At 48.9% G+C, this 16,373-nt stretch overlaps 2 protein-coding genes across 5 annotated transcripts in view; both read left to right on the top strand.

Annotated features, from left to right (window-relative positions):
- EFS (embryonal Fyn-associated substrate) overlaps positions 1–7,269 on the top strand; it is a 9,967-nt gene extending 2,698 nt beyond the window's left edge. For 3 of the 4 annotated variants that reach the window (XM_027843184.1, XM_027843183.1, XM_027843182.1), the window contains exons 3-7: positions 958–1,236; positions 3,359–3,499; positions 3,708–4,445; positions 5,371–5,466; positions 6,058–7,269. In XM_027843184.1, coding sequence (XP_027698985.1) covers positions 958–1,236; positions 3,359–3,499; positions 3,708–4,445; positions 5,371–5,466; positions 6,058–6,492 — 1,689 coding nt within the window. In that variant the 3' untranslated portion in view covers positions 6,493–7,269. The remainder of the gene's footprint in view (positions 1–957; positions 1,237–3,358; positions 3,500–3,707; positions 4,446–5,370; positions 5,467–6,057) is intronic. The other variant, XM_027843185.1, reaches the window with a different exon arrangement.
- A 1,031-nt stretch (positions 7,270–8,300) lies between these two features.
- SLC22A17 (solute carrier family 22 member 17) lies at positions 8,301–15,311 on the top strand. Its single transcript, XM_027843189.1, has 10 exons — positions 8,301–8,517; positions 8,660–9,073; positions 9,183–9,286; positions 9,617–9,771; positions 10,276–10,441; positions 10,746–10,891; positions 11,198–11,303; positions 11,548–11,774; positions 12,214–12,325; positions 12,791–15,311. Exons 2-10 carry the CDS (start codon positions 8,687–8,689, stop codon positions 13,077–13,079), a joined length of 1,692 nt encoding a protein of 563 aa, XP_027698990.1. The 5' UTR covers positions 8,301–8,517; positions 8,660–8,686; the 3' UTR covers positions 13,080–15,311.
- Positions 15,312–16,373: the final 1,062 nt, after the last annotated feature.

Below are 16,373 nucleotides of genomic sequence, written 5' to 3'. Positions count from 1 at the left end.
ACCTACTAAGTGCCAGGCTACTAAGTACCTACTAAGTGCCAGGCTACTAAGTACCTACGAAGTGTAAGCCTTTACAGACGTGATCTCATTTGAGCTTCACAACAACCCTGGGAGGGAGGTACTGTTATCCTTCCCACTTTACAATTGAATAAACTGAGGCAAGCAGAAGTTAAGTGACTTGCATAGGGCCAAACAGCTAGTAAGTGTCTGAGGCTCAGATTTGAACTTGTCTTCCTGACGCCAGGCCCAGCGCTCTAACCACTGAGCCCCCCAGCTGCCTCCGAGGTCATACATTAGATCACACTTGAAGTCAGAAGCCTTAAAACAGAAACCTGATTTTACATTTATCAGCTATCTGATTATGAGCAAACTGGTTAACCTCTCCTGGACTGATGCTCCCCATTTTGTGCTTGGGAGAATATTTATATTTTTCTTCTTGCTATACATTTGAAGTAAATATTCCTTTGTAAGAGTTAATTTGTTAAGTAGTTAAATGGAGCTAGGGTACTTGGACCCCTAAAATTGGGAGAACCTAATAGGTGGAGGCTTGAGCCAATGGCAGGGATGAGAGAGGCCCCAACCCCTTTAAGGGTATCCTAGAACCCTAAATTACAGGTGAAAAGCAAAATACTGGCCTTCAGCCAGCAAGGGCCACTGAATCAGTGTTGTACTGGGAGTGATGATACCTAGGCTACCCACCTCACAGGGCTATCATAGGGAGCAGACTCTAGTTGAAATTCAGGGAACCTGGATGCAAATTCTGACGCCATTAGTTGCCTAGGTGATCTTGGGCAAGGTGCTTAACCTTACTAAGCCTTAGTTTCCTCATCTGTAAAACGGGGAGTTTGAACTAGAAGATTACTATTTCAGTTATGACTCCTATGGCCTTAAATGAAGGAGAATATTGGTGATAAAATCCTTTCTCTCTTCCTCTCTTGTCTTTCCTACCCTATCAAGGCCCAGCTGGCCCGGGCCCTCTATGACAACACAGCGGAATCTCCAGAGGAACTGTCCTTCAAACGCGGGGATGTGCTCCGAGTGCTACAAAGGGAGGGGGCTGGGGGGCTGCAGGGTTGGTGTCTCTGCTCCCTTCATGGCCATCAGGGAATCGTGCCTGCCAACCGAGTGAAGCTTCTGCCCACTGGCCCCAGCCCCGAGTCCAGCTTTTACCAGGTGCCTCCCACTCACCAGAGCACACCTGATCCAGTCCCTGGGCCTGGTCACACGGAACAGGAGGTAAATAAGGGACTAGCCCAGGGGTGGGGAAGCTGCAGCCTTAAATTGACATTTTAACCGAATGTCAAAAGGCCCCACTTAAGAATCTAGAAGGCCACATGTGTCCTTAAGGCTGGAAGATGACTTTCCCCCTCCCCATCCTTAACTTGGAGACCCCAACTAATCCAGGCAGTGCCTCAAGCTCTGTCTATATAGGTCTCTCTCTGGTCTCCAAAATCTAAAAATCTTGCTCCTTATCAGCCTTCATTTCCCCTCCCTTTATTTATACTCTTTCCTCCAACTTGCATGAATTTCTTTATCTTCCCCTATCTGACTGAAGACATAGATAGCATGGTAGAAAGAGTATTGGGAATCAGCAGAGCACAGTTCTGATTCTGGCCCTGACACTTATTACCCTTGTGATCTTGGGGAAGTTCATTAATCTCAATGGCCTTGGTTTCCTCTTTTGTAAAATGAGAAGGTCAGTCAGTGAATAAACATTTATTAAGGCTTATTATGTGCCAGGAAGTATGCTAAGTGATGAGGTTAAAAAAAGCCTGCCCCCAAGCTGCTTATACTCTAAAAAGGGAGGTGATGAGCAAACCAATATATACAAACCAGTTAGATTGAGGATAAATAGGAAATGATTAAGAGAGGGAAGGCACTGGATTGAGAGGATGTAGATGGATGTATATATTGGGGCAGCTAGGTGGTGCAGTGGATAGAGCACCGGCGCTGAAGTCAGGAGGACCCGAGTTCAAATCCGGCCTCGGACCAAACACTTGACGCTTACCAGCTGTGTGACCCTGGGCAAGTCACTTAATCCCAATTGCCTAAGGAAAAAAAAAAAAAAGATGATATGTTAGTTGGGATTTGAAGGAAGCCAGGAAAGCCAGGAGATGGAGATGAGAGAGAAAATTCTAGAAATGGAGGACAGCCCAAGAAAATGCCTGGAGACTAGAGATGGAGTGTCTTGTTCCTGGAATATCTAGGAGGTCAGAGTTACTGGATCAAAGAGAACAGGAAGATGTAAGAAGACTGGAAAGGTAGGAGAGGACTAGGTTATAAAGGGCTTTGCACACTAGAGAATTTTGTATTGATTTTGGAAGCTATAGGGTGTCACTGGAGTTTATTGGATAAGAGGGTGGCATGGTTGGACCTTTGATTTAGGAAAATCACTTTAGTAGCTAAATGGAAGCTGGATTGGAGTGGGCAGAGACTTGAGGCAGGTAGACTCACCATGGGGCTATTGTAATCAAGGTGAGAGAATGATACACCTGGATTGGTGGCAATGTCAGAGGAGAGAAGGGGCCATATTCAAGAGTTGCAAAGGTAAAATCAACAGGCCTTGGCAAACAGTTTGGGTATGGGAAGTGAGAGAGAGTGACAAGTGGAGACTGACTGCTAGGTTGTGAGCCTGAGGGACTTTGAGGACTGTGGTACTCTTGATAATAGTAACAACAGAAGTTAGGAGGTGGGGAGAAGGTTTAGAGGAGGAAACAATGAATTTGTTTTTGAACATGTTGAGTTTAAATAACCGCTGGACAATCTAGTTTGAGATATCCAAAAGCAGTTGGAGATGCAAGACTTGAGGTCTTATCATTTAATTATCATAGAGATGATAATTAAATCCATAGGGAGAGAAGAGAAGAGGCCTGAGGAGGTTGGACTAAATCAAGGGTTCTTTTCCTTTTTTTGTATGTCCTGGACCTCTACTGCAATCTATTGAAGCCTATGGATCACTTCTCAGAATGATGTTTTCAAATGTAACAAATAAAACAAATAGGACACCAGTTATGTTGAAAAACCATTATCAAACAATAATAATTTTTAAAATAAGTTCACAGACACCATGTTCAGAACCCCTGGAACAGATGTTTTCCGAGTTCCCACTGAGTGCTAGATTTTTTGGATCCTAAATTTAGAGCAGTAAAGGAACAACCCCTTTACTTTACAGGTAAGGAAACTGAGGCCTCGGAAGGTGAAGTGAGTTATGTAAAATAGCGAAGGATTTAGAACGTAACTGCTCTTACTTGAGAGCACCGTGGCTCTTTACCCTGTGCCACCTGAGACCGTAGTATGACTCTCTTATTGCCCACCCTCCCAGCCCTGCTAACTCATGCCATACTTGCTGCTCATTCAGGTATACGTGATACCCCCACCACCCCGGCCCTGTTCTGCCCCAAGACCTACGCCTGGGCCCTGCCCACCATCCCCAGACGCCATCTACAAAGTCCCCAGAAGTAGTGGGACACAAATAGATGCCCCTGGAGATACTCGAGAGGTGAGGATGAAGAAGCTAGAAAACTGGGAGAATCTGCCTAAGGAGCAGTCCAGGAATAGCATTGGGAAGGGAAGGGAGGAACGTGGGACAGGGAGAGGCGAATCTGTCCGAGTTTGAAGGCTGCAAGGATATTCCCTGGGGAGGGAACCAGAGAGAGGTAAGGAGCCTCTTTCTGAGTCTTACTGATCCTAGCTCCTTTTTTCCCCAGCAGGTTTATGATGTACCCCCCACTGCTCTTCGAGTTCCCCCCAGTGACCCCTATGACTCCCCAGTTCCTTTCCCCCGCCCCCTAACCCGAGCATCCACTCAACTCCCTGGGGGAGATGATGCCCCCTATGATGTCCCCCCAGCTCTGAAGCCAACTCCAGAACCCGACCTGGAGTGGGAAGGGGGCAGGGAACCAGAGCCCCACCTCTATGCAGCCCCCTCCAACCTAAAGCGGGTACCAGCCTTGCTCAATTTGTATGAAGCACCAGAAGAGCTTCTGGGTGAGGGCACCTCCACCAGCAGCGATGAAGCCATCTATGATGTACCCCTTCTGGGTCCTGAGGAACCAATGCCTCCTGGACCTCCTAGTCCCCCTGGCTCCAATCCTGCCCCAAATAATCTAGAGACCCTAGCCTTGCTTCTGGCCCGGAGCCCACCTCCACCTCCTCGGCCCAGGCTCCCCTCTACCGAGAGTCTCTCCCGGCGTCCATTGCCTGCCCTGCCTGTCCAGGAACTCTTGGCCCCATCTCCTGTCCCCTCTCCTGCCTCTGGCCGAAAAGGCAATATCCAGGATCGGCCACTGCCCCCGCCACCTCCCCGGGTGCCCAGCTATATGGGACTCAAAACTGAGGGAGACGAGGAAGGAAGAGTGGGGGATGCAGGGGCAGAGACAGCAGACCATCACAATGAGTATGAGGGCATCCCCCTAGGAGAGGAGTATGACTACGTTCATCTGAAGGTGAGCACAACCTCTGAGCACTGACCCCTCACTGTTCAATTCTCGAGAGAAACAGAATGAGAGGGCAGCAAAGTGGAGGTAACAGAGAGAAAATTCTCCTCAATTCTTAGTGCCATCTAATTGTCATTCTTTTTTTCCCCTTGGGTGGAATGGGGAGAATTGATTTCATCAGTGTAGGCAACTTCTCGACCCACCACCTCCAATTCACAGATCTGTGCCTGGGGAACCAAGAGGTTAATTGATTTGTCCCATGGCCATCCCATAGGGATGGTAGCACTTGAACCCAGGTCTTTCAGACTCCAAAGCTAGCCTTCTATCCTATGTTGCTGCTATCCTATGCTATCCTATGGTGCTATTCTATGCACCATATAACCTCTCTTTAGACTTTCTGCCTGGTTCTAGGGGGTCAATTCTGTTGCTAAGCTCAAGCTCTTGGGCCCTAATCCCATCTTTTGTCCAAATGTCAAATTTCTGTCCCTAAACCCAACCTGTTTTCCTTTAACACTTTTAACTTATTCTCCTGGGGCATCAGGGAAAGCATCATATGTGACTTTAGATAACCACTTTATTTCTCTGGGCTTCATTTTCCTCATCTCTAAAATGTGGGGGGTTGGGGGACAGTGTGGAGGGGAGGAATGATGATTAGATGAGTTCTAAGGTCCCTTACAGACTGAAATAGTTCCTATGACCCTGAGCCATTCTAGAAAACCAGGGATCATGATAAAAATTATCAAATGATGTAAATGATTAAATCTTCATCATCTATATAAAGTGCTTTGTACAACCCTTAAGGCAAATGATAATGATGTAAGAGCTGAAAGAAGGAAAGGCGCAAACTAGCCAGTTGGGCAGTCTTGGGAAGGAATGAAAGACTCAGCCAGGCTTCTACTCCCCCTTCCCTGAGAGGTTGGGTCCCCTCCTGCAGGGAATGGAGAGAATCCAAGGATCTGATCCTCTGGATGGGGCCACATCCAGTGGCCCTGAGTCGATGCTTCAAGAGAGGCAGCTGCAAGAAGAACAGGTAAAACACCCCTGGGCAGAAGCAGGGAACCTTGGGAGTCTCTTCTGGGGAATAGGAGCAATCATTTGGGGAAGGGAACCAAAAAGCAGCTCAGGGAAAGAAGTTAAAATTTCAAGGGAAACATTGAAAACTCAGATAGGAAGATGTTAAAATGGGAAACGTAAAGTTAGAATTCAAGAGGGTGGCACTAGAATAAGGAGAAAGGAGTTAGAACTTGAGAAAGTTGAGGTCATAGGGGTTAGAATTCAAGGGATTAGAATTTAGGGAAAGCGAATCGACTTTGTTAGGAGGCAGAAAACTAGACAGCCAGGTTAGAAAGAGCGCCAGATGGGAAGTCAGGAGACCTGAGTTCTAATTCTAGCCCTGGCCCTCAATGAGTAACTGTGGGGCAGTCATTCATCTTTCTGGGCCCCTCACCTGTAAATTAATGGGGATGAACTGGCTAACTTCTATCTCAGGGATAAATGCAAAGGGAAAGGATTGTAAAGTGTGAAGGGAAAAATGCTCACTTGGGGAAAGCTCTGTCAGATGCTCCTAAGGGTGGGGGCTCTGGCACAGCCTCCCTAGTAATATTCCTTCTCCTCCTCGCAGGAGGCCCTGACCCCAGGGGAACCCCTTGATCTGCCTTCCGGTGACCTGCAGCTATTACACTTCTATGCTGGACAGTGCAAAAGCCATTATTCCACTTTGCAGGCAGCTGTGGCAGCCCTGCTGGCCAGTACGAGAGCCAACCATCCCCCTCGCCTCTTTGTGCCCCACAGCAAACGAGTAGTAGTAGCAGCCCACCGGCTGGTGTTTGTAGGGGACACCCTGGGCCGGTTGGCAGCATCAGCCCCTTTGCGTGCCCAGGTTGGCACCGCCGGGGCTGCTCTGGGTCAGGCACTACGGGCTGCTGTGCTGGCTGTCAAGGGTGCTGCCCTAGGTTACCCCTCAGGTCCTGCTGCACAAGAGATGGCCCAGCGGGTTGCTGAGTTGGCTGGACAAGCATTGCAATTCACCACCCTGCTCACTGGCCTAGCACCCTGAACATCACACCTCCCTACCTGCCGGACACCCTCCATACCTTCCCCCCAAACCGCCCCCATCCCCTGCCCAATTCCAACCCATCCTAGAACTCCCTCCCCTGCCTGAAATGACCTACTCCTCCCCTATCTTCTGGAGACCTCAGGGAGGTCCCTAACCCTGTCAGCCCCTCCACCCACCCATGGCTGCCCTGTGGATGCTGGGAGTGGGATAGGCAGTCATCCCTCCTCAATCCTTTTCATTCCCTAGGATCATCTCATTCTCCCTTCTCCACTGTGGATTCTCCTTCTCTTTTCCATTTCCTCCTTCAGCAGCTTTTTGTACGAGCCATTTTATATAAATTATTTATATTTAATATTATTCCCCAAATTGTTAGGGGAGGGAAAGAGGAGGCACATGGTCTGCCATAGTGGATGGGGGCAGGATTTCTCATCCTGCCCCTGTCTTGGCATTTGGTCCCTTACCTTCCCCAGCTCAGTGTCAAGAAGAAAAAACACATGACAAAGGCAAAATGCTGGAGGAACAGGGAAGCCACTCCTTTACATCCTGAGGCCAGGGTAAGCTCAGGACCCTCTGCATCTCCAAGGGAGATGGTGAGGTGAGGATGAAGCAAGGAGCCCACACCTTAGGCCACGGGGGAGTGGCTGAAGCTGGAAACCTTCTGGAACTGAATATGGGATCATGGGAAGGCCTCTGAGAAGACTGTGGGGGAAAGAAGGGGAAGGCAGAGAGCATCCTAAACTGGAACTGTGCGCCTCAATAAAACCTGCTCTTTGTCAACCATGTCTGTGCTTGTCTGTGTGCTGATGAGTAAGATACTTGGGGGAAGAGAAGCCCTTACTCTCCAAAAATTGTACTTGGGAATGAGGACAGACTTAAGGACTGGTGTGAGGGAAGACACATATACAAGGGCCGAGGAAATAGAAGCCTCTTAAATAAATGAAGCAGTGTGGAACAGTGGAAAGAGTGCTGACTCTGCAGTCAGAAGTGTTAGGTTTGAGTCCAGACTCTGACACTTGCAAGTGACGTGGCCTCGGGCTTTCCTGGGCTTCAGTTCTTTCATCTGTAAAATGAAGGGGGGGAAAGGGGGAAGGGGTGGTGTAGGAGTAGATGGCCTCTGTGATCCCTTGCATCCTACAATAAACATGGAACAAATGTGGAGAGGATACTAGAGTGAATTGGAGTTCTTGCTTGGGACTATTTAATAATGCAGTGATATCCAAAATTCCTTATGGTACTTTCCCTTGAAATAGGAGGGTCCCTTTTTTTCCAAGACTTCTTCTCAGGGAGTGGGAAAGTATTACAGGTTAATGGATCTTGAGCTGGAAGGGAGATCAAACTATGGCATCTATTCCACTCTCCCACCCCCACCCCCACCCCCCACCCCCGCCCCGCGCACACACACACCAGAAAGGTGGCTAGACTGGCGTGGGGTAGCAAGGCTAGGCTTTAAACTCGGGGCCTCTACCCCCAGATCCAGCAAGCTTTCCCCATCTTTAGTGCTATCAATGATCGAGGCATTGGAAGCCTCTGGCATCCACCCTGGGCTGGCTGGAGAGCAAGCTGGCTGAGCACCTCCGCCCCGTTCCTGGCTCCCCTTCTCCCGTTTCCCGGGTGCGGTGGTTTCCATGCCTTGAGGCCACTCAGAAGAAAGGCTGATAGAGTGAGCTTCCCTCCCTCTGAGGGTGAGTCCAGGAGGACCCGGGAAGGGGAGGAGAGTCTAAAGGAAGGGGAGGAGAGAAAAAGGAGCCCAGAGCTGGAGAAAGGAAGGGGAGTGGGTAGGGTGGGAAATCTAGCAAAGCCATGGAGTGAGGGCCAGGCAGTGGACCGGAGCAATCAATAGCAGGGCGGGGAGAAGGAGGCGGGAGACTGGGTCAAAGGAAAGGAGAGAAGGGGAGGGGAGAGGAGGCACCCCCCAACCCAGCCACAGCAGTAGGCCCGGGCTCCTTGGCCACCAGGACCCCCTCGCCCGATGGGGGGAGCAGCAACGGCGTCAGGGCCGTAGAGACCCCCACCAGCCCCAGAGGGGTGAGTGACTGGCCCCTAGAAGGTGCATAGACCTCACCTAGCTCTTATCCCACCATCTCTCCCCCTCCGCCCCTCCTCGCATCTCCCCTGTCATTCTCCGTCCCTCCCCATCCTCCCTATTTTTCTCTCTTGTTCCTTACAGGTTGGGTCCCTCCTCGCCCCAGGTTGAATGGAGCCACGGGAGGGCGAAGGGGAGGGGGACGGGGGACCAGCGGCTCCTGATGCATTGGGGAGCAGCCTGTCCCTGGCAGCCGCCATAGGGCCCCCCAGCTTCGAGTCGCTGCTCTCGCAGGTGGGGGTGGTGGGGAGGGCCCAGCAGGTGCAGCTGGGGTTGAGCTGCCTGCCCCTGCTGTTCGTGGCCCTGGGTCTGGCCTCAGACCCCATCCTCACGCTGGTGCCGCCCCTGAGATGCCGCCAGACCAATGCCTCAGGGTGGGAGCCGCCCCTCAACACCAGCGAAGAGGCCTGCTCCCCACCCCCACCCAACAGCACCCGATGCCCCCATGGCTGGGACTATAGTGGTCTCCCTGTCCTCACCAGCAACATGGTCACTCAGGTGAGGGTGAGGGTGAGGGATAGGAGTGGAGAGGAAAAGGACTTTGGGGCTGGGCTGGAGGATCTCCTGCCCTCTCCATCCCAGCAAACCCTTCTCTCCCCCTCCACAGTGGGACCTAGTCTGTGAAAGGGGCTGGGAGGTAACCCTGGAGCAGATCCTCTTCCTTTTGGGCTTTGCCTGTGGCTACCTGGGTCTGGGCCATCCTACAGACAGGTATGTGTGTGTAGGGCAGGAGTGCATTGCACTAGTCCAGTCTAAGAAGAAAGTGAGCTAAGGGAAGCCAGGCTTGAGAGACATGAAGGAGACTCTAGCCAGGGGACCAAGAAGGAGTTCTGAAGAGGGTGTGGCGGGGGTAGACAGGCCTCCAGTTCTAAGGGTTTCTAGGTCCGTGTTGATCTGTAGCCCCATCCCCAGCCCTGATGCTCTCATGTTATGCCATAGGACACCAGTCTGAATCTTAGCAATTCAATGGGACTGACCTTGGTTCAGGGATGAGGGAGAAGGCTGTGGTATGCTGTGATAGAAGGTCCTCCTTTTCTCTAGGGTAGGACGTCGAGGGGTTGTACTGCTGGCCTTGGGGCTGGCAGGACCCTGTGGGGTAGGAGGGGCTGCAGCTGGCTCCCCGCCTGGTCTTACTGCTCTCCGATTCCTCCTGGGCTTCATGCTAGCTGGGGCTGACCTTGGCCTTTACCTGACCCGTGAGTATAGCTCCTTCAGTCCCTGCCCTTTGCAGCTTCCCTATGGTGATCACCCTAACCCTACCTTGCCCCTCACCCTACTTCCATCTTCTACCCTCTCTGCCTCCCTTCCATATCTCTCAGCTAATTCAATTAGCAGCCTCACAGATGCAGAGAATGGTACAGCCCTTAAAGATCATCTAGTTATGCCCCCTCATTTTACAGCTAAGGCTCAGAAATGTGAATCCACTTACCCAAGGTCAGCTAGGGCCAAAGCGAGAACTAGAACCCTAGTCTCCTGACTCTCTTTCCCACGCTCTTTTCATTGAATGCTGAGTTCAGCATCATTGACTGCCATTGTGCTCCGTAGGGCAGATCCCTCACCTTCCCCAAGGCCTTACCTAACTCTAACCTCTCTACTGCTGGTACCCCTCTTCCCACTGCTCCCTCTCCTTCCCTGCTTCCTCTTCTTTCTCTCATATTGTCCACTTTTTTCTTCTGGACCTGTGCTTGACGTGTCCTCAGGCCTGGAGTTATGTGAGCCCTCCCAGCGGCTCCGGGCAGTCCTGGCCGGAGAGCTGATGGGAGTAGTGGGACAGTTTCTGCTCCTGGGCCTGGCTCTGGCCTGCAAGGACTGGAGACTTCTGCTCAGATTGATCACAGCTCCCTGTATTCTCTTCCTGCTGTATGGGTCAGTACCCTCCCCATGCCCTCTACCAGCTAGCCCATAGACCTAGGGAACATCTGCTGTAAAACCAATCTTTTCCCCCACCCCAATTCGATCATTCATTCTACCATCACCGCCATTGAGGTCTCCTGCTCCCAAAGCTCTTTTCCCAGCCTTATCTTCCCAGCAATGAGAACTTCACGTTCCCCAGGACTAGCAAAGAAGGTCCCCAGGATAGGGAATCCCAACCATGGAGGAGGCCTTCACTGTGACTAGAACTCATTTCTCCTTCCCTCCCTCCCCTTAATCCTCTCCCCTGCCTGTCTAGCTGGCCAGGTCTGTTCCTGGAGTCTTCAAGGTGGCTATTGGCGTCTCGTCGGACAACAGAAGCCCAGGCTGTGTTGAGAGTTCTGGCTCAAAGGAACAGACCCCAAGGGGAGCCACTGGGGAATGAGGCTGAAGAAGCCCTGCGAGGTGAGAACCCAGGGGAGAAGACTGGAAAACTCTTAGCTGGTGAATAACTTCTAAGTGTGTGTACATGTGGGTGGCTCTCTGGATGCAGACTTAAGACCTGGACAGGCCAGAAAGGCCTCCTGCCATGGAAACCAGCCTCAGACAGGTCTCCCACTACAGGTCCCTATGTCCCAGAGGGATTCTGGCTATAGACATCCCCTCCCAGGGACCAGATCAATATGTGTGTAAGCTTAGGCATGTGCCCACAAAACCACTTTGATTTTTGGAGTATGCTTCCCTCTTTCCCTCTTTCCATCCCTTCCTAAGATCTGGAGAATACTTGTCCCCTTCCTGCAACTGCCCAGATCTCCCTCTCAGCCTTACTCAGCTGTCGGAACATCTGGAAAAATCTGCTTATCCTGGGCTTCACCACGTAAGCATTGAACAAAGTGGGAAGGGGTGGTGGTTGGTGGGCAGGACTAACATAGACCTAACTGGCACCAAGGGCAGGAGGTGGGAATGGGTGGAGACCCTGTAGCCCAGTGGGCTAGACATTAGGAATTCCACATAGGTTTTATAGCCTGTATTCTAGAAAACTGAAGGTAGGGATTCCAGCAGAGGTGAGGGAGCTGTGGGATGAAGACTCAGGGTCTTTCCATTTGTCTCACCCCCTACAGCTTCATTGCCCATGGGATTAGGCATTGCTACCAGCTTGTGGGAGGAGGAGTGGGACGAAAGTCCCAGGTCGACTTCAACCTGTATTCCCTGCTGGCTGGTGGCACAGCAGGCTTGGCCTGTATCTTCCTTGGGGTTACCGTTGACCGTTTCGGCCGCCGGGGCATCCTGCTGCTCACTATGACCCTCACTGGCATTGCCTCTCTTGTGCTGCTGGGCCTGAGAGACTGTGAGCATCCCAGAGCCATGATAACATCTCTCCCTTCTTCTTCTCACCGGGGTTCCATCCCTTTTCTGGGGAACCTTAGGCTATGACCCTATCAGATAAACTAAATCCTCTGACTCTTTGCTCAAAGTACATATTTCTCTAATATATAATAATATAATATAATAAATAATAATAAAACACCATCCCATATGTATTTTTTCCCACCATCTTTTCTATCACCAACCCCACTCTCTTCTCATCAACAAACATTTGTTAGGCACTTACTTTGTGCAAAGTACCATACTTGACACTGAGGAGATAATTTTTGGGATACTGCCCAAGTACCCAATAAATGAAATAGTCAAGACCACAAGACTTCAGGGAGCACTGTGGGCTGGGCAGTCAATGTGGATCCTGCTCTGTTAGGGTTTTCTGACACCTCTAAACTTTGTTCCTGTAGATCTGAATGATATGGCTGTCACTACCTTCTCAGTGCTCGGACTCTTCTTTTCCCATGCTGCTGGTGTCCTCAGCATTCTTCTTGCCGCAGAGGTCATCCCTACAACAGTCCGGTGAGAACTAGGGGTGGGGCTTAAGTGGGAATGGGTCACCTCCAGCCTGGTTCTAAGGGAGTTAAGGGCAAAATCCAAATTGGTCAGTGGATAGAATGCTGGCCCTAAAGTCAGGAAGATCTGAGTTCAAATCTTGTGCCAGAAACTTATTAGCTATGTGACCCTGGGCAAGTCACCTTTCTTAGTCTTAATTTTCCCTTCTATAAAAAAAGGATAACAATACTTTCTATTTCAGGGCATTATTTTGACGATCAAATTAAATAACATGTGTAAAGCACCTTGCAAACCTTAAAGCACTATATAAATGCTGGCTATTATTATTCTTAATATTGACATTATTAGGAAGGGAATCATGAAGGAAGGGGACAAAGTGGATAAGCTCTAAGCTGATGAGGGGAAATTGCTATTTGGGTCAGAAATGAGGTCTTCAGGCTATGTCCGAGTTTCATTTTCCCCCTTCCACAGGGGACGGGGCCTGGGCCTAATCCTGGCACTGGGGGCCCTAGGCCAGCTGAGTGGTCCAGTACAGAGGCTCCATGCCGGTCGAGGTGCCTTCTTGCAGCATGTGGTCTTGGCAGCCTGTGCCCTTCTCTGCATCCTCAGCATCATGCTGCTGCCTGAGAGCAAACGCAAGGCCCTTCCAGAGGCCCTGAGGGATGGGGAACTCTGTCGTCGGCCCTCCTTGCTAAGGCCACCACCCCCAACCCGCTGTGACCATGTCCCATTGCTTGCCACGCCAACGCCTGCCCTCTGAGTGCCACTGGAGGGATGCTGACAGGAGAATGGAGGGCACTACTTTTGAAATGCAAAGAGGCTAACAGATGCCATGACGGAGATGGGAAACACCATAGCATGCCATGCTGGATATAGGAAGGCCAAGCTACACCAAGAGTAGACCCACGAGGGAAATCTGACCACAGACATGAAGGAAGCTGAGTGAACCTCATCCAATAGGAAGATGATGTATACCAAGAAGACCACGTGGAAAGTGGAGCTAAGTACATTCCAGCCCATGGGATGCCACATTTAGATGAGGGGAGATCAAAGCCTGCTTCACTTACTCTTCCCTGCTACTTTGTGGTCCCCCTCAAGACCAGTGTCTCAGGGAGGGGTCATGGGGCTCTGTACAGTGATCCCCTTGCAGAGAACACAGGTGTGGACTGCAGTAAGAACAGCAGAATTCTCTCTAGTCTCACCCAGGGAGACCCAGACCTCACACACTGGGCCTACTACTTATATTTCAAGAAAGGAATTTCAAATGCAAGAATAATTGAGGAGCCTGAACTTTCCTCTCTTTTCTGGCTCTATCCCTCTACATGAAAGTTTTTTGCAATGGAAGGGTATCTCTGAGATCTAAAACATACCAGTCTCCCACCCTACCATTTCCTTCCTCTCTCTGGGCTCTGGAGAAATGATGTTGCTACTTTCCTTCATCAGTCACCATCCCATGAACAGCTACTAGAAGGCAGATGATAGAAGACAGTAGGCACATTTGCCTTAATGGGGCTGGAAGGTTTCATTTTGGGATCTGCTCTGTCCTCAGTTACCACATCTAAATTCCTTCAAGAAAAATTTAGATGCAGGAATGGGAAGCAGCCGCCCAAACCAGGAGCTGATTAACAGCCTTAAGAATTGCTTCTTTCATGCAACAAGTATTTATTGAGCCTACTGTGTGTCCTAGACCCTTTGGGAAGATATAAGGAAGCGCTGGACAACAGTTTCTGCCCTCAAGGAGCATATTATCATTTGGTTGGGGAGTCAAGATGCATATGTAAAAACTAAACAATACCAAGGCAGGATGCATGAACAGGCCTAAGAGCTCAGAACATTGAAGCTTGCCTCCGAGTCGCCTTACTCAGATATGAAACGGGGTTCCTATTGCTCGCATTACCTCCTTGACTATGTTGATGGGAAGAAAATGCTTGTAAATTACAACGTCCTAGAAAAATGTAAGCTATTATTATTACAAGTGCCAGTAAGAGTTTAGAGGAGGAAGAGGGCATCTAAAATAGAAAGCAGAGTAGGATGGGGGTAGAGTGCTGGACTTGTAGTCCAATGACCTGGTCAGAGGTCCTGAGTTCAAATCCCACTTCTGCTACTGCTTATGTAACCTTATTATGAGTCACTTCTCTATGGATTTCAGTGTCCTAAACCTTAAGATAAATTTAAAGGTCTCTTTCAGCTCTAAATTTATGATCTTTGATCTATGCTAATCGGGACATTAGAGCTTAGAGATTATCTAATCCAATCCCCTCATTTTACAGACAGGGAAACTGAGGTCCAGAGAAGTAGTCATTGTAGGCTGAAGTGACCTGAGGACTTCACTAAGGGTATTTGGAGGGGGACAGGAGGATAAGGGTCTCCATTTGGGCCTTGAAAGTAGGGTTTATTTAGATAAAGACCAAGGAAAAAGACATTTCCAGCATGTGGACAAAGCATGTAGGTATAGAATAAGCATAGTATTTTCAAGGTCAGTTGTTTCATTACCTCTTGGTAATAACAGCTCTTTTAAGGAAAGTATAACCCCAGGGCTATGTGGACCAATAAAATCATATATGAGACAGCATTCTGAGATCTTTAGGGGGGGAAATATCCTATATAAATCTAAAGCTGTCCCCTACTGGAACAGGAGAACAAATTCCTTTGGAATGCTTCGCTAAAAGGGCAATGCTCTTGAAATTTGAATCAAGAAAATATGGGATGCATGGTCATTATAAGTATACAAGAAAGGACAGTGGGAGTCAGAATTCCACCTGTAACCTAGGGTTATTGGTAATATGGAAATAATGCCCATCCCAGATATACCTCTGGAGGGTCTGTGTGAACTATTAAAATCACATGAGAAAGGTCTTTTGAGTACTTTGAAAAAGAGATTTTATAAAAATCTCAGACTGCTTTATTTGTTAATGATTTGGTATTGTATATGCTATTGAGTAGTACAATAATTTCAAAAGTAATGACAAAAATGAGCTAATTTCCTTGTCAATGTATGTGTACTTTTCTTAACAGAACTGAGAAAAGTCCAGAGGAAAGAGATTAAAATGACCAAGGGGTTAGAGCAGTTTCTGCCTGTGCAGAGAGAGAGACTGGGGACACAAAGACAAAAATTAAAATTCTTGGCCTTGGAAGGGTTTATGTTCTAGTGGGAAAAACAACAGGTACACAGATAAATTAAAAAATATATACAATTACAGAGCCTGAAGAAGGGCTAAACTCCTGGGGAGATGAGGCAAAGCCTTTTATGATAGAGGCAGGGGAGCTAAGTCTTATGAAGTAGAGATCGAAGTCTATGAAATCACAAGGCTGCTAAGCAGTGAGGACGTTTGACATTCGACAAGCATTTATTGTGGTCAGTAAAGCAGTAGACATAGTCAGGCATTCAAGTGATAAGGTGCCTACCCTGAAAGTATTGATACTGTGGTTGGGTAAGTAAGATATACATTCATATTGCAGACCTAGGAAAAAATTATAAGCAGTGTGTAAGACAAGTAAGCCTGGTTCACCAAATCCTAGAATACTAGAATTTGGGTAGGTGTCCCTTTGAACCTTAAAGGACAATTCTCACACCCAAATAAAAGAAATTGCTACCTTAGTTTGCACATAGTAGATGTTTGATGTTTTTATTCAGTTAACTGGAATTGTACTGACTCAAAACCCAGGTTCAACAAAGGCTGAGATAAATTTATGGATGATATATTGATCCACAATAGATGATGTTAGGGATATCTGAAAGGAACATTCTTCACTTTCTGTGGTTATCATCATTAAGTCCACTTGAATGCTCTAATACCCAGAGGATCTATAATCTGGCATGGCTCCCCCTACTCTGCAGTAGTATGCAACCCGTCCAAAACTTAATAGATGGCCTTTTGATAGTTGAAGTGGTCGAAAAAGTCTGTCACTCTGCAGCCAACCTGGGGATGAGCCTTCTATATTTAGATGACTATTCAGAGAACATATGTACTGTTCATCACTGGGATCCCATTAGATGCCTTCCCAGATGCCAGAACTTTTGAGCTCCACTACCAACTCTCCAACCTGCCCCTGC

This window comes from Vombatus ursinus, unplaced genomic scaffold (genome assembly GCF_900497805.2).
Source record: "Vombatus ursinus unplaced genomic scaffold, bare-nosed wombat genome assembly UNPS02014894.1, whole genome shotgun sequence".
Lineage (NCBI taxonomy): Eukaryota > Metazoa > Chordata > Mammalia > Diprotodontia > Vombatidae > Vombatus > Vombatus ursinus.
Note: the sequence above shows the minus strand (reverse complement) of the source record. Positions and strands in the feature narration are given on the sequence as shown.